Source organism: Eriocheir sinensis, chromosome 14 (genome assembly GCF_024679095.1).
Source record: "Eriocheir sinensis breed Jianghai 21 chromosome 14, ASM2467909v1, whole genome shotgun sequence".
In the NCBI taxonomy this organism is placed as follows: Eukaryota; Metazoa; Arthropoda; class Malacostraca; order Decapoda; family Varunidae; genus Eriocheir; species Eriocheir sinensis.
The window spans coordinates 22349584-22367079 of record NC_066522.1 but is presented as its reverse complement, the minus strand read 5'-3'; the positions used below and the strand labels follow the sequence as shown (position 1 = coordinate 22367079).

Genomic DNA, 17496 nt, shown 5'->3' with positions numbered 1-17496 from the left:
ACGGACATGTACCACACAAAATTTATCTTTATTTAAGTTCCCCTTATACCTGGTCAAACGTACAGTGATTTTGGGTTTGCTCACTTGAGTCATGCTGTTGTCAATATTATAAGTCTATTCGCCAGAACATACGTGGATCAGTTCTCGTATATTTCTTGAAACACTTGAAAGCTGAACAGTCATATAGTTTTCAAGAATTCAAGAAATGAGAATAACCTGCACAGAGTTCTTCACTGTGTAGCAACTTGCACAAAGGCCTTAACTTTCCTTGGGCAGTTCCTTTAGCCCGGTCTCAGTTACCACATAAACTCGTATGGAAAAATTATTTTAAAACAATTTTAGGTGACGACTCTGATATAGATTCTACTACAGTTTAGGGTTTTTTTTTAACATCTCTTTCAACAGGACACATCATTGTCATGGGGAAGGGCTCCACTTTTACACGAGATCAATTTTTAACAAGAGCATGAAAGGTAATTTACTTCAGCTTTTAAAAAGGACCCTCGATACACTAATTCAAAAGCATTTACTTTGCTCTCTAGGTACGTGCATACCGCTCCCCCCTCCCTACCCTTCCCTCGACCTCGCTACACAAAACCTTTTACCCACAGTCATTCCTATGCTGTCCCACTTCCTGTTGCAAGAGTTAAGCATTATCCTCAGTCCCTCATCCTTTTCAGTGGTACACTCTAGAACAGCCTTCTTTCCACTGTACTCTTTCCTATTGCATCCTCTGGTCTGGTTACGGTTAATTAAGTCCTCGCTTTGTCCCAGTTAACTTTGCGCCACGCCGCTGTTCGGTCACTGCATGGCCTGGCCCGCCCTCAGCCTAGGGAGGTGCCGGCGGCGGGCGTTGGAAAGCCATTGCGTCACTTGCTGCGCCGTGAGCCCCGTCCGCCGCACGAGGACGCTCTTTTGGTAGTCGTCGGGATAGGGGTAATGCTGGTGGTCCTTGAGCCACGCCTGCAACACGTCGCGGGCCTGGGGGCGGGGCGGGGCGGTGCAAGGGATAAACATGATCAATGAATAATTAATAATAGTAAAGAAAAACGGCCTCCGTAAACAAAGAGTACACTTAGTAGCTGAAGACGAAATACCGACGGGTAAATATTTACGGACAGGGCCACAATGGGCTAAAAGACGGTCTGGAATAAACAAAAACTACCTGCCGATAAGCTCACCTCCCTGCTGTGGTGCGTGTTAGGGGTCCGCCGCCGACCGTCCGTGTGGGAGTAGCTGTGCGGCGTGGTGGAGGAGATGCTGGTGGCGAGGGTGGTGCTCTGAAGGCCGCCGCTGTAGAGGGAGGCGTTGGAGCTGTACGAGGCGGAGAGGGAGTGGAGGGTGAGGGCGAGGCTGGTGTCTGGGATTGGGGACAGAGGCGCTAGTTGGGTGTCTAGCTGCGCGATTGAGTCGAGTGACATGCAGAGGTCCTTTCCGAGATTGCAGTCGCGGTTGTGGCTGTGGGCGGCGACTGCATCCCTCCCGCCAGCCTCGCTGCGCTCATCCGTCATGGTGGGCGGGATGGGCGTGGAGGAGCGGAGAACACTAACGTATCGGTCGTACATTTTCTCCACTCCCGAGCCTTCTCTCTGCCCTTCCTTGGCCCAGTCTTTAGTCGCGGAGGTTCTCTGCGCAGACTTTACTTTCTCTGGAGAGCACAGGAGGAAGAGACAACAGTAACTCAAGATGAGTCGTCCACATTTGACGTTCTTTACTTCATTCCCTCATCAGGCCATTAATAAGTAAAGGATCTCCCTAACTCGAAACAGCACCGCCAACCATCAAATACTACAGCCCAGCAATTTCAGAAGCACACAACTTTGAAATATTACCATGAAAAGACTTGGACGAAGAAATCAACACGAGAAGTCAACAAGAACAAAACATCTCAACTTACTTTTTAATGGTCTACACAGGTCCCTCCACTATTCCAGAGGCACTGCCTTTCTACTTTGTTACATTATTTTGAACGCTATGGGAGTGCACTAGTTCTGGCCGTGTAGCCGCCTCACCCAGCAGAGAGCGGTGTGTGTAGGCCACCGCGTCCAGCACCACGCCGTCCACCGCGGGGCTGTATAGGTCCTCGCGGGGGTCAAGTGCTGCCTGAGGGTTCCTTCGCAGGTAGAGGGCCACCATCTCCTCCGTGTTTTGGGGCAGGAAGGAGAGGAGGGGAGCTGGAAGAACAGGAACGGTACCCTCAGTCAGGCACCCTCAGCTGAGACTTCAGACATAGATTGAGGGAGGTCAAGCGACTTTAGACGCCACCTTATGGAAGGAGTCACGTTCTTATCATCACATATTCGCATATTTTAGCAACTGAAAAACATGTGTTGTTCATATGGAGAGGGGATCATGTGGAGAGGGGGAGGACTGGACCAAACATGCAAGTTCGTGCGTCCTACATCCTCGCCTTGCCGGGTGGAAGCAGCGCTCTGTCCACCTTGAGGCGAGGTGAAGGAAATTTATCAATGCTGGACTTTGGGACGGGGGTGACTTCTATCACTTCAATAGGGAACCTCTAACCCCATGACACACTGGCCTCAGCCACTCACGCCCTCGGCCACTGACCCAAGTTGAAGGCCGCCTTGTCGTAGTAATGGTCCACCACCGCCAGGTCACGGAGCAGCGGGAACAGCGGGTGTGAGCGGAAGACACACGTGTTGAGATTCATGACCACGTTGTTGATTACAGCACGGCGCGGAGACCACCCGCATCTGTCTATGCGGCCGCCGCCTGTTTCCGTCCTTCTTCCTTCAGTCACGTCCACCTGCCGGGGAAAAAAATTACTCTAAAATTAACCTTTTGTCAAAGGGTAAACAGTGATCTAGTTTGATGCTCCCCTCTGTATTCAAACCGTCTGGAGAGGAAATACAGTAAAATGAAGATTTCTCCAGAGTATACCCGTGAACGGGAAAAAGAGTGAAGATCCTGGTTCAGTCTTGCATTAGAAAGTTTGTCTGCAAGCCAGGGATGAGCTTGAGTATAAAGTCTTCCATCAGATACCTTTGGCGAGCAGCTGCGTTGACTCTGCCGGTAGTGAGAGGAGGGTAGCTGCCAGAGGGGGGTGGGCGGGTGCTGGTGGGCGGTGGGTGGTTCCTGGTATGCTCTGGGTGCCTGCTGATGGGCTTTGGGCGGTGGCTGGTGGGCAATGGGTGGTCGACTGAAGGATCTGCCTGACGGGTGAACTTCTGCTGGGTGGTGAGCTGGGCGGGGTGGGTGGTGTGCTTCAGGAGGGAGGCAGAGCGCGCCAGGGGACCAGCGAGTCGGGTTGTGATGAGTGGCAGGAAGACACTCCCTGAGATGACCAACACGTGACAAAGTAGACACTCTTTGGGGCCAGGAAAAGATGATATAGCAACACCTTATTGGCACTGATCGCCAACCCAACACGAGAGTACACTAATGCTGCGGGTCGACCCACACTCTCACTGCCGGAATGTCTAAGAATACTGCTAACGTGACACAATGGACAGGAAAACTTTAGAACTGGGGCACAGGAAAACAGGAATACTTTAGAACTAGAGAACACAGGAAAACAGGAAAACTTTAAGAAATGAGAACACAGGAAAACAGGAATACGTTAGGACTAAGGACACATAGGCTGCTTCACTACTGGGGTGCCCAAAATTATTGTTAATGTGACAAAATAGACAGGCAAACTTAACCATCCACGCAGACGCACTTCTTGATAGCCTGCAGCATGCTCTCCACGGCCGCGAGATTGCCGGATGAACACTGAGACTCGCCGCCGCCACCGGTTCTCCAGGACACCACAGACGGCAGGGAGGCTGGGGACCCGTGCTGATGATGATGCTGGTGCTTGGAGGGAAAATGTACACGGGCATGAAAGAGGAAACATTTACATGGAGGTAAAATCTAGGAAATGTTTTCAAGCAACACGCTCAACTTGGAGCTTGGAACTTCTCTCTTTGGGGGTAGAAACAACTTGCAAGGCCCTGATATGAACACGCAGGAGAGGTAGTGAGATGCAGTGTAAAGGCACACCAATTTCAGAGTCATAGTGAATGAGTCTCCGTTCATTGCAATACCCGACATTTCACTACACCAATTTAAGAGTCACAGTCAATGAGTCTCCGTTCATTGCAATACCCGACATTTCACTACCTATTTTACATGCAACCTATCAGTGCCTTACAAACTACATCACTCTTACTCGCCCATCTCTACCTGGTTGCCGAGGCCGCGGGGTGTCGGCGTGGCAACCGGGCTCCGACGGTAACGTTTGCGGGCGCGCGGCTGGTGCAGTGGGCTGGTTCCGTTGTGGTACCTGTGGAGAGAACGAATGGGACAACAGCATAGCCGACACAGCCGCTCTTCTCGTTCCTCCCAGCCACGGAGTTGTAGAGAGATTCATTGGGTCGCCCTTTGACATAGAGACGAGTAAAGGCGGTATTCTCACACTCTTCCTCCTCTCACTGCAACTATTTCCTAAGGCCAAAGAGGAGATTAATCGGGTTCTAAGGAGTGTTCTTTGAGGTTCATGGTACAGAGAAACGGTCAGGCCACCACCAGGGTCATAACACTACCCCCGGAAATGACCAAAACTCCAATGAAAGTCTAGTCAAACGTGTGTGCGTGGGCGCCGAGTGTTAAGAATATGGTCCGCAGTCCCAGGCACACAGCTGCTTGTACTGCCAAGGCTTCAGCACAGGTCGTGAGGTCATTCTCAACAAAAACTAGGTCGCTGTAAGAGAAGTTTGAAGACTGTTGCTACATGCTCAGTTGGGCGTGTACGTAGGGCCTGGCAGACACTATTGAGTTTGTGCATGCCTGAATAATGATTAGTTTCATACAAGACATCTTATCTCTACAGACAGAGCAAGACATTATATATAGTGCAGACTACTTTATATTTCTCGGACAGGGATGTAAGTGGGGTGACACGGTGGGGTTAAGACTGAATAATGAAAGCAAGAGATTATATATAGTGCAAATGATTTACTTTATTTACATTATCGGACAGGGATATAACGTGCTGGGTGACTCGACGGGGTAAAGACTGATCAGAGAGAGCAAAAGATTATATATACTGTGAATTATTTGCTTTACATTTCTCTAGACTGGGATATAACATGCGAGGTGACGATGGGGCAAGGACTGATCACAGAGCGGGAAGTCTCCAGAATGATATAGAACCAAAGGAGTTCTTCAGCGTCACTTCAACACACACCTGAAGGAGTGTGGGGACAGGGGCGCGGCTGGGAACTCCCCGTGCTGGAGCAACATCTCGTCCAGTGACTCCGAGTAGCCGAGGGACACAGACGCATCCTCGTTCTGCTCCTTGTCGTTGGCCTGCCTCCCCTGCGGCGCCGCCTCATCCTGGGCACTGTCGGTCTGGGGATAAATTATGTTACAGGAGGAGTTTCATGAGGAGTTTCTTTTGTCTTGTGGCAATGGACTACAGTTTACTTACGTTGTTTTCCTCAGCCTCACTCAGGTTCTCAGTTTTGACCTTGTACAGATAACTCCTTGGGTTTCCTCTACGATCCCTCTCACTGCTGATGTTTATGGTGTTGTTCTTTCGGACGGTCCCTGTAGCCAGAGGTTCAGCAGGAGCAGTGGGCGTGTGTGAGGAGACCCGCCGCCGGGAAAGATCAAGGGGGCAAGTCTCCTCAAGTTCGTTTTCCATTACATCATTGTGCTGCGTTCCCTCTTTTTCATCTTCTCCATCCTCATTTTCTTCCGACATCACCTCCCTGCGGCCTCTGTCTCTGTCCTTCCCTCCGCCTTCCGCTTCACGCTCAACAACGGCTGCAGGGTTTTCTTCCTCTTGACCTCCCTTTTTCTCGCCCTCGCTGCCACTCTCGCTGTCATCACTGGTCTCACTGTCACTGCTATCACTATCGTCACTGTCACTGCTATCACTGTCGCTGCTGCTATCATCTTTGTCCTTATCTGCATCATCATCATCATCATCATTATCATCTCCACCAACTTCATCATCGCCACTCCCTTTGTCATTGTCATCGTCATGGTCTCCCGCCTTCTCATCGTCGCCTCCTGGCTTCTCTACGTTCTCCACCTCAGCTGAAGAATCTTGATCGTGTTCGTTGGGATCACAGTTCTTCCCGTCCAAGAGTTCATCTGCGGGAGGAGACAGTAGGTTTAGACGAGTGGTTCCCTAATAACGTCACCAAACCTCTCGTTTTAGCTTTTGCTCTCACGCCTCATATTTTGTGTGTATAGAAAAGAGAAGTCCCCATACCTTTCCTCTGTAGCCACATACAACGAGTCATATTTACGGGACCAACAATGGGTAGGTTTAGACCAGTGGTTCCCTAATGACGTCATGAAGCCTCCCTTTCTACTTTTGTGAAGCTCTCACCCCTCCCATGTTGTGTATATAGAAAAGAGATGTCACCTTACGTTTCCTCTGCAGCCACATACCACGAGTCGTTTTAACGGGAATAACAAAGGGTAGTTTTAGATCAGAGGTTCCGTAATTTTGTGCGTGTAGAAGAGATTTCAGTCACTATACGGTTCCTCTACAATCACACACCACGAGCCATTGCGTCATACCGTACAGTCACACACCCCACCATTCACATAACACAGCACGGCCACAGTACTTCCCCCAGAGTAGTGCGTCAGTAACATACACCACACAGCCTCAGAAATATTGTTCACTTGTTAGAATTAAACAAAAGGATGATAACTGCTGGCGCCTGGCAAGCATTTTTCCCTTGTTAGGCCCGTACTGCAAAGGATTCATTTCAGCGTTACCATATTATCGTACTCAAAACATCGCAATTATCAGTTCCAGGGCCCAAAACGCTCCGACCCACACAGATAACGAGATTCCAGTTAAAGTTATCGTTAAAAGCGTTACTTATTAGTGTTTGTTTGCGATACCTGCTAGTCAGATACCGGAAAATACAATGTGCTGCGTGGCTGAGTACGATAACTTGGTAACGCTGATTCATTTTCAAACCTTTCCTTTCCCACTTTGTCCATATTTACGATACCTGGTAGTTCACCTCTTGGCCTTGACCACTACTTTGACTAACACCATAATCGTGTTGTCTTTCTCTGGTCACCTTTCAATCCCAGATGAATTCTTACATCTCATTAATCCTACCTGCAACTTCTTACCGTTTACTCTATAGCCATTCCCTCTAGCGCCTGTCCTGTTTCTTTACGCCTTGATTCCTGTTTTCAATAGTCTTGTATAGTCACGCCTTACTTCAGTACTCGTGGTTACAGTGGTATATTTTACTTCCTACCAGTGATGGATTCTGGGCTCAAGCTTAGGTGCTTTGTGCATTTTATGTGTTTAGGAATAGTCACCATGAAAACCGTAGGAAATACCACTGGATTTTGCCGGGGGATGAGGGGGCGGATTCCCCATGTGGATATACCTGTCTTTAAGTGGTTCTCAGTGGGAATGGGGTAGGGTAAGGAAGGGGTGCAGCGAAGAGGAGCAAGAGAAAATGTAATGTTGTGAAGGGTAACTGTGGTATATGGTCACTACAGGGGCTTGCCTAATGGGTCACCAAAAGGCAGGTGGTCATTCAATGCCTCCCCACGCGATTCTTCACACCGCCCTCTCCCCCTCGCTTCCCCAGCAAAACCAAATATTCTCACAGGTTGTCATGGTGAGTATAATCCTGTCTCAAAGATACATCGGAAAATACGAGGAAGAACCAATTATCAAAACATTTGCAGGTCACCACTGACCCCAACCATCTAACCCCCTTCAGCCCGGCAGCCCTTGTCTCCACAACCTCTAACTCCTCCTCACACCTCGTCTTCATTCCGCTCTCCATCATTCTTTCTGTCATCACCTACTTTGCTAGTCCTGATTATATTCCTACATTTCGACAGTCATGACAATGTGGCCACTATTACACACGCCGCATCCCTTTACTTTATCTCAACAGTTATACCCATGGCCAAATTCATCTTTTTGGGGCCATATGTCAGGCTAGAGAGGAGAGCCCCTTACCTGATCCAAAGTCAATGCTCTCTGATAAGTATGCTGTTTTACACTTGGAATTCCTTACCCGTGCAAGCAAGCAGGGAGCCGGCCAGGTTGTCAAGCGTCTGGTCCCCGAACTGCAGGTCCACCCCGCAGTCCTCCAGCGAGTCGGTGCTCATGTCCGTGTCGCTCATGTCTCCTCCAAATGTATGTACTCTCAACAGGGCACTGCTCGGCGCTCAGGTAAACAAACCGATTTATCTGCGGCACGTCCCTCCTCACACCTCACACGCGCTTACAACTCAGAGCCACTAATACTATCCTCGCCAAACTAGCTGAGCAGGTTTGTCTGATCCAGCGATGTGTCCGCTTGGCAGTGACCCCGACACGACACACTCCCGCCTTAGTTATGACTAGCCTGTGATGCGAGGCGTCGCTGCTTCGTTGGGCAGTGTGGGTGGAGAGAGCGAACCACTGAACGAGCGACGCAGCAAACCACGCTTCTTCAAGGTACTGGGTCGCGAGAGACTCCTGATTGTCTGATTTACTGACTCATTGATTTCTATTGCCATCGTGAGACTACAGGAGAAATGGATGAGATGGGTTTCTCGTCCCAGCCAATAGTATCCTAATTGCAAAGATCAACCTTGCAATAAACGTCACTTGTGCCAGCACCACACCCATATTACGTTCGCCTACATGAGTACCGAGGCCGTATATGGACGCGTGACATACAAGCGTAGGACATACAACTGACAACATACATCGTGGTGGAAAAGAAGACTCCAGACTCTCGGGGTTGTCACTCCCTCACGAATAGATAACTCAATGCCAAATGACAGGAAACACACGCTACTTCATGTTACCTGGAGGCTCCATCTGGGTCGTGAGGATAATACTTACAATGAACCTGAACAGCTGTGACTAGGGGTTGAAGAGCAATTGGGTCATATTCTTAAACATATCCAAGCATACATATTTGACCCGGTTTTCGTAGTTGTGGGCATTTCCAGGAGTAGCTTAACAACCTGGTGATAGTGTGGCCATTCTTCCGGATCGTGAACGTAAGCGAACTCTCATTAGAACCCGATTAATCTCCTTTCTGGCCTTTGAAAATAGTTGGTGTAAAAGGCGAGAGCGTCTGATGATAACAACCATTGACCTTCCCATCCTATCACCCATCATCCAGTTATCGCAGAAACCTCCTCCGGGGACACAGAGCTCCGTCGTTTCGCTAAGACTTCGATGCTTCAAAGGACACAGCGTTTAGTTTTTTGTTGTTGTTGTTGTTGTTCAAGCGTTTCATGGCATAACCTCAACATCTTAAAGGGGTCGTTTGAAGCAGCCAGAGCGGACGAAGCAGCATATGAGACGCGGGAGTTTTTGTTGTTGTTGTTGATTGTTGCTACTGTTTGCTGTCTTTTTTTTTTATGAACTCACATCAACGTTATTATACTCATATGTTTTTGTTTTCTTTTCGTCTTGTATTTTTTTTTTTTTTTTTGTGCTCTCCCCCTCTGTCTCTTTACAGGTGCATCATAACATGCTCGTAGTCATAGAGGTTGTCCTTGTTGCTGTATTGTCGTTCTCCTGTAAGGGCGTTTTGCTGGGAACGGAAACAAAACAGTAGATGGTTATTTTATGCTTTATTTCTCTATACAAGTCGCTTTCTGTGTGTGTGTGAGAGAGAGAGAGAGAGAGAGAGAGAGAGAGAGAGAGAGAGAGAGAGAGCATGTATTTTTCCCGGAGTCTCCCTACAGACCCATCGTTTCCATCTGAAGTATTAGCGACCATAACTTTTTTAGACTACCAATGCATTAATAAAACGAAATACTACTGTCACGCCTTGGCCAGCGACGACGATGACGAGCACCTGACGTAGGCCATGAGGGCGGCGGCGGGGAGGGGGAAGGCCTTTCTCTCGTATAGCCAAATGCCGCAAAGCAGGACGAGGAGAGAGAGCAAGAAGAGGCCGCTGAGGGAGAAGTGTCGCGGGAAGAAGGCCGCCGTGAGGAGAGCCAGCACCACGTTGTTGAAGGCGGCGAGGTAGTCCTGGGTAAGGGTGAGAGGCATTAAACGCTCTGGCCCATTCTTATCCTCATTACTTATCCTTGCATTTATTTTTTTGTAGGCTGAGTTTCTGCTACTTGTTTGTCCTTGATAAGTTTACGTATGTACTTTATCGTGCACTCTGTCAGGGGTTGTTACTTGGGCTATCATCAGTTTGTCAGATAACCCACCTTGGCTATGGTGTCGAGGTTTCTGACGATGACGGGGACACAGAGGCCAGAGACAACGGAGGACATCACGGCGAGCACCCAGCACCACGTGGACGGGGCCTGGCGACGGGAAGAGAGAGAGAAAAGTTGGAAAGTTTCGTTTAGTCGGCGCAACATCTGTGGTCATATGCCGGAGAGAGACAGAATGGGAAGGAATTATAGGAGAAGGGAACAGACCCCAGGAGACGGGACACAACCCCCGATTAATACCTGGTACCCATTCAGTGCTGGGTGGACAGGGGCGTAGGGTATCGGAAAAGCCGCCCGAATTTTTCCACTCCGCCCGGGAATCGAACCCGGGCGCTCTTGGTTGTGAGCTGAGTGTGCTAACCACTGCACCACGAAGCCCCCTGCAGAGAGAGAGAGAGAGAGAGAGAGAGAGAGAGAGAGAGATTGATAAGTGGACATGGTTACTGATGAGTAGATAGACAGTTTATTGAACCCTAGGCATTTTCTGCAAGTTTGGTCACACGAAGCAGTGCGTATAAAGTCGTTTTATATTTGTTTCTCCATCCTGACCAAAGTCCCCGCCCGCTGCGGCTGTGCTCATCGCGGGTTATTTGCACTCTTGTATGACGAAGAGCAGCCAGTCTCTGAACGGTCTTGCGCTCGGTTCCATGCACTGCCTCACCATGCTGTTGTTGGTGAATTATTGCGTCCGTCAATCTTAAGGAACTAGATAATATTTAGGAGGTGTCATGCCGCCTGGCCTCGAGCAAGAGTCTTAGCATACCTGCAGGATAAACCGGACAGGTGACAGTGGCTGGGGCTGCAGGGCCAGACTGACGCCGGCTAGCAGGCTACTCCAGCAGTACAGCCACGTCTGCTGCTCACAGAAGCTCCGCGAGTCATTTTTGAGCAGCAGCTAAGGAAGAAATCAAAGCTGAGTAGAAGTTGGGTCGCCTGCAGCCAACATTGTGGGCAGGAGGCGGAAAAACTTCGATAGTTCCGTTTTAAAGAATGGTTAACTTGTATGACATCTCTTGTTTTTTGCTCTTGTGGAAGAACGAGATGAAAAATGTCAGTCATGTTAAGCATAAGCAAGTATTAAGTTGGTAAGCATTGAGTGTTTAGATGTAGTTAAGTCAGTAGATTAGTAAACTGAACAAGTTTTTACTACACACGTTTTATTTACATTAACGTGATCCAAACCCAATGACAATAAATTTCTAAAGGGAAAAAAATCATGTTTGAATTATTCGAAATTCACTACACGCGGCCTCTTTAAAACCCAGCAACCTTTGCGTAAAACCTGAACTGTCTGTACCTGTTTATGCCTTCACCTGGGCCGAGACACCCCTCTCCCCTGCCCCAGCACCCCACAATGCCTTGCCTCACCCTCACACACCCATACACACCCCTCCACACACACACACGCCTATTAATACATTATTACACACCATAAACACCCTTACATACCACTACGTCCCCCACACACATCCATGCACACCCTCGCACGTCCTTACGCACCTCCTAACACCCCTACACACTCATACACAACCCATACTCACCCATACTCACCCATACACACCCCTCAACATCTTTCCTCGAGTCAACTGACCTCGACCGCGATAGAGGCCGCCGTGGAGAGCAGGGCCGCCGCTTGGGAGGTCATTAGCACTGAGGGGAGGAGGGCGGGGCGGCCGGCTTCGAGCTCCCCGGCGCGTGCTAGGGGGAGGCTGGCCACCATCAAGAGGCAACCCGTCAGCTGGGCCCACGATACCTCCCGCCCGAACACCACCTGAGAGGGAGACCGAGAGGAAGTTATAGACAAGGCAGGTTGGCGAGATCATTTTGGCGTTGGTTCCCGCGGGTCCTTTCCTCTCCGCTGCTTTGCCAAACAGTCTCAACACCTATTTCTTCCCCTCGCATGTCACCTGTCGCTAACAAGTAAGGGGAAGAAACAGGTGTTGGGACTGTGTGGCAGAGCGGCGAGGAGGAAAGGTTTGATGAGGGGTGGTTCCTTATTTACTCTGCTGTGGTGACTATTGTGGATGTTCGTAAATTATCGTTGGTACAGTTTTACGCGTATTGTTATCCCGTCACAGTGTTACCTAAGACATCTACCAACAGTGATGATTCTTGATCATGTTCATGAAATTTAAGTACAGGTTTACGTGTATTACTGTCTCGACATTAGACATTTAATAATAGCTATTTGTCACCACAGAAAAACCAATGGTGTGGAGTCTGAGTCGGTAAAAATATCTTCGACTCCGAGTCCTTTACGATACGTGTGATGTTGTGTGGCTGGGTGGGGTGAGAGGTGTAGTGTGGCTGGGTGTGGTGTGGCTGGGTGGGGTGTGGGATGTGGTGTGGCTGGGTGGGGTGTCGCTGGGTGGGGTGTGTGATGTGGTGTCGCTGGGTGGGATGTGGGATGTGGTGTGGCTGGGTGGGGTGTGGGGTGTGGTGTGACTGGGTGTGATGTGGGGTGTGGTGTGACTGGATGGGTTGTGGGGTGTGGTGTCGTTGGGTGGGGTGTAGCTGGGTTTCATTTGCGGAAGAGGTGAGGGAGACAGACTGGAGTCGTATCGTATCGTATATGTAACTGAACGGGGAGGAAAATTACTCATATTTCGAAAGAGAGAGAGAGAGAGAGAGAGAGAGAGAGAGAGAGAGAGAGAGAGAGAGAGAGAGAGAGAGAGAGAGAGAGAGAGAGAGAGAGAGAGAGAGAGAGAGAGAGAGAGAGAGAGAGAGAATATACGTTTTGATAAAAGTTTCCTAAATTTCGAAAGAGAAGAGAAAACGTACGTTGTGATAAAGGCTGAAGAGAATCAAGGAAAATGAATTATTACGCAGCTGGACTGGAAAGAAAACTATATGAAAGTTCGAGAAAGAGAGAGACATAGATAGATAAATAGAGAGATAGACATACAGATAGACAGACAGACAGGCAGACAGACAGAAAGACAGACAGATATATAGAGAGATAAACAAGCAGAAACACACACACACACACACACACACACACACACACACACACACACACACACACACACACACACACACACACTGACCAGGTAGGCAGCGGCGGTGTAGAAGGTCCTGGTTTGGATTAGCATGAGCCAGAGCGGCGGGGCGGTGGTCTTGAGGGCCTTCAGGTACAGCAGGTTGGTGGCGAGGTAGCAGGCGGCAGGAACCCCGAACCTCAGCGACGGTCTCCACGCCCATACCTGAGACCTGGTGACCTGTGGAAATGGTGGTGATGGCGGCGGTGGTGGTGGTGGTGGTGGTGGTGGTTGTCATCTACTCACCACAACCATCATTTCTAGCCATACAATAATCACCACCACTACTATCATCATGCAAATTTACCGCATCCAAGGGCACCACTGCAAAATATATAGCATTTCCTTGGTGAGCACTTTAAATCATTCGAAATATTGTATACATCTCTCTTCATCATGCAGGTCACGTAACACTATTTAACTTGAAATTTCAGCGGCACGTGGCACCAAGCCCTTCTTGCGCCATATCCGGTGTTGGACATGATAACATTTCCGGGAGAGCAAGGAAAGTCATCGTATATGTACCTGAACGAGGAGGAAAATTACTCAGACTACGAGAGAGAGAGAGAGAGAGAGAGAGAGAGAGAGAGAGAGAGATTAAATATACGTTTTAATAAAGCAGAGGAGCTGAATAAGATGATTCAAGGGTTAAGGAACTTGCCGGACGAGGAAAGACTCAAACAGTTAAACTTGCATTCTCTAGAAAGGCAAAGGGTGCGTGGACACATGATCGAGGTTTATATATGGATGGAGGGCTCTAATAAAGGGGATACTGATAAGGTTCTGTTGGTAAGAGAACCGGGTAGGACACGTAGTAATGGGTTTAAACTGGACAAATTCAGATTCAACAAGGACATAGGCAAAAATTGGTTTACTAACAGAGTGGTAGATAAGTGGAACAGGCTGAGCAGTCATGTGATGAGTGCCTATACAATTGTCACATTCAAAAATAGATTAGATAAATTCATGGACAGTGATATTAGGTGGGGTTAGATTCACGGGAGCTTAGGTTCAAAGGAGCTGCCATGTACAAGCCTACCGGCCTCTTGCAGACTCCTACGTTCTTATGTTCTTATGTTCTTATCACCACTACCATCACCAACACCACTTGCATGACCATTCATTATATAATAGACTATCATAACAGAACCTTTCCCCTCATCGCCATACACACACACACACACACACACACACACACACACACACACACACACACACACACACACACAGACATACACACTACTCCCCACACACACATATATAACTCGTCCTCCCTAAACACACACACTATTGCACACACTCACCACAGCACGGCACAACACCAGCAACAGTTTAATCAGCTCAGCCAGCAGCACCATCAGCGCAGGAGGCATGGCGGTAGAGGTGGTGGTCGTGGTGCCGCTGTCCGCCTGTGTCGCCGCGTAGTTACTCAGTTGCTTCACTATCTGAGGACGAGAAGAGCGCAAGGGAGGGAGGGACCATGACAAGCGAACTCTTAAAGACGTGTGGAAGGGCTATTGGGTGTTATTTAGCGGGGAAGAAGCGAGGGGCGAGGTACAAATAGGCCCTTGAGGACGAGAAGAGTGCAAGGGGAGGGAGGGACCAGGGACAAGCAGATTCCTTAGGTCATGTGGAAGGGCTTCTGGTGTTATTTAGCGGGGAAGGAGCGAGAGGCGAGGTACAAATAGGGTCTTGAGGAGGAGGAAAGTGCAAGGAAAGGAGTGACCAGCGACAGGCAAGCTCCTAAGTCCGTTTGATAAGGCTTTCAAGTATTGTTAGCTTCTACTTGCTTCATGAAGACTTATAGGGATGTGGGAAAGTTACAGGTGCTAGTCTATCTCTACTGCTGGGACATCTGGGCAAGTTTTCTCTCATATCACCATCGGGCACGGAGATTACCTTAGCATCACATTATTAGAGCGAGGCAGTGGCTGAGTGGTCAGAGTGCGGGCGCCGTGTTCAGGTCCCGCATGCTATTCTGAAGACCACCTATCAACCAGGACTCATTTGTGGAACGCTCTACAGAGGGCCAAGTGGAGCTCCGAAGGGCAGCATGAGCCAAGCAAGAATAGCGCCACCATGAAAGCCTACCGGCGCTATGGGCTAAACATTAAAGCAAATAAATGAAAAGGAATCACATCCTCACCTCCGTCAGCAAGTAGGCCAAGATCAACGCCCAAGACTTCCTCAGGTCAGACTTCCTCTCCAGGCAGACGTTGCGAAGCCTGAAAGTGCCCTCGGTGGTGGTGGTGGTGGTGGGTTGTGACAGCAGAGGCTCCTTGGCAGGGTCCACACTGATCTCTATTTCTTTCACATCCTCATCCTCATCCTCTTCCTCCTCCCCCTCCGCCTGCTCCACTTTTTCGATCATCTCATCATGTGTTATCGCTGTCATGGTGTCCTTTTCAAACGCTGCTCTCCCGCTACGTTCTGTTTCATCTCCTTTCGTTTCCTCGCCACATTCCTTACACTCCACGTTGCTATCCTTTATTTGTGTGGGTTTTTTTTTCGTAAGAGTCACAGAACATCAGACAATAATGTTCCGAGTCTCTCCATCAGCTTCATTCACTCGCATTCCTTACACTCCACGTTGCTATCTTTTATTTGTGTTGTTTTTTCCTAAGGGTCACAGAACATCAGACAATAATGTTCGAAGTTTCTCCATCAGCTTCATTCACTCGCATTCCTTACACTCCACGTTGCTATCTTTTATTTGTGTTGTTGTTTTTTCCTAAGAGTCACAGAACATCAGACAATAAAGTTCCGAGTCTCTCCATCAGCTTCATTCACTCGCTTTCCTTACACTTCACGTTGCTTTTTTTTATTTCATTTCTTCGCAAAAGTTAAAATATTACACAAACATATTCCCATTAATTTCATTTACTCCGTCTTCCATACACTTCACCTTGCCATTTTTATTTTATTTCTTCATTATAGTCACAAAATATCACACAAATAAAGTCTAGAACTCACCAAATTAAAAATAACATGCAAAATGACCTTTACCCTGCCCTCCACTGATTAACTGGTTCTCACTCCTACGTCAGTCAGTCAGTCAGTCAGTGTTTGCAGGGGTTCTCTATTTCAATGTTAGTCCTCACTCTCACTCTCGTCTTTCCGCCTCAACAAACAAATATTAACAGATGCAGGAGGACCTTTGTTTACCCCGCCATGCATTCACTAACAGGCCTCTCTACATCACTACTCACTCCTACGTCAGTCAGTCAATCACTCGGTCAGTCTTTGCAACGGTTCTCCATTTCTTTGTTTGTCCTCACACTCTCACTCTCTTCTCTACGCCTCACCAATAGATCCGGCATAGCTTTGCATTTATTTTCACACCATTCTTATATATATCTGCTCTCTTTTCAACGTCTACAAGCGGACGCACTGCCGGAGGAATTAGGAGAAGCTGGCTGTGAGTCGTTGAGCCACGTAAGATAACTCATGGGTTTAGCTGGTCGTCTTCCTCATTGGGCGGGGTTATAAGCGGGGCTGGAGGAGGAGGAGGAGGAGGAGGCGCGCAGCTACATTACTGACGTCACCCATCTCCCGGGGCCATGCCATTATTGGAGTGATTTTCCTCCGCTATGTAATTGTGTCCGTGTGGGGGGGAGGTGAAAGGGGGGAGGGTTGTGTGTGTGTGTGTGTGTGTGTGTGTGTGTGTGTGTGTGTGTGTGTGTGTGTGTGTGTGTGTGTGTGTGTGTGTGTGTGTGTGTTAACGTCATGAATTCACAAACTTATTTCTTCTAACAAATTCTCACCATGTACGCACTTATATAGTTTCACACAATAACACAATCCCACACGAGAGATATCATTACGAGGTTTAGCAAAAGAGAAGCCTGGCAGCCCTCTATGCAACGTCCCCACAGACAGGAACACTTATACATGTGGACACCTCATACACTCGTCACTGCGAAGGTGGAAAGAGGCATGAGAGGGATAAGAGAGTGGGATGAAAGCGAGGGAAAACAAGGTCAACCAAGGTCAATGTCAAGGGTGTAAGATCAGCTTGAAAGACATGAGGCGTAGGATCAGCTAGGGAGGGGTGAGAGTGAAGGATAAGCTGGGAAGGGATGAGGGAGTAAGGATCAGCTGGGAAGGGATAAGGGGTGAGGGTGAACGATCGGCTGGGAAGGGGTGTGGGGGTAAGTATCAGCTGGGAAGGGATGAGGGAGTAAGGATCAGCTGGGAAGGGATAAGGGGTGAGGGTGAACGATCGGCTGGGAAGGGGTGTGGGGGTAAGTATCAGCTGGGAAGGGATGAG

General features: G+C 48.8%; 2 protein-coding genes and 1 long non-coding RNA gene across 3 annotated transcripts in view; 1 reads left to right on the top strand and 2 right to left on the bottom strand.

Annotated features, from left to right (window-relative positions):
* The window catches only part of LOC126998667 (uncharacterized), a 101898-nt gene that overhangs the window by 74161 nt on the left and 10241 nt on the right, over window positions 1-17496 (top strand). The window lies entirely within an intron of this gene.
* Window positions 10-8354, bottom strand: LOC126998660 (uncharacterized). Its single transcript, XM_050860635.1, has 10 exons — window positions 8025-8354; window positions 5435-6105; window positions 5192-5355; window positions 4189-4288; window positions 3683-3819; window positions 3004-3295; window positions 2569-2767; window positions 2013-2174; window positions 1182-1648; window positions 10-981 (listed from the first exon to the last, which is right to left on the bottom strand). Exons 1-10 carry the CDS (start codon window positions 8131-8133, stop codon window positions 802-804), a joined length of 2481 nt encoding a protein of 826 aa, XP_050716592.1. The 5' UTR covers window positions 8134-8354; the 3' UTR covers window positions 10-801.
* LOC126998665 (uncharacterized) lies at window positions 9653-17400 on the bottom strand. Its single transcript, XM_050860641.1, has 7 exons — window positions 15373-17400; window positions 14531-14671; window positions 13236-13406; window positions 11780-11959; window positions 10952-11083; window positions 10180-10278; window positions 9653-9991 (listed from the first exon to the last, which is right to left on the bottom strand). Exons 1-7 carry the CDS (start codon window positions 15619-15621, stop codon window positions 9779-9781), a joined length of 1185 nt encoding a protein of 394 aa, XP_050716598.1. The 5' UTR covers window positions 15622-17400; the 3' UTR covers window positions 9653-9778.

Excerpts from the sequence above, each read along its gene's own strand:
- LOC126998660 (XM_050860635.1), bottom strand. The coding sequence starts at position 8,133 with ATGAGCGACACGGACATGAGCACCGACTCGCTGGAGGACTGCGGGGTG. Across the intron at positions 4,289-5,191 it reads CTGTCCCCACACTCCTTCAG|GTACCACAACGGAACCAGCC; the intron begins GTGTGTGTTGAA and ends TTCTCTCCACAG. Across the intron at positions 982-1,181 it reads ACACGCACCACAGCAGGGAG|GCCCGCGACGTGTTGCAGGC; the intron begins GTGAGCTTATCG and ends CCCCGCCCCCAG.
- LOC126998665 (XM_050860641.1), bottom strand. The coding sequence starts at position 15,621 with ATGACAGCGATAACACATGATGAGATGATCGAAAAAGTGGAGCAGGCG. Across the intron at positions 11,084-11,779 it reads CGGCCTCTATCGCGGTCGAG|CTGCTGCTCAAAAATGACTC; the intron begins GTCAGTTGACTC and ends TTTCTTCCTTAG. Across the intron at positions 10,279-10,951 it reads CTGTCCGGTTTATCCTGCAG|GCCCCGTCCACGTGGTGCTG; the intron begins GTATGCTAAGAC and ends TCCCGTCGCCAG.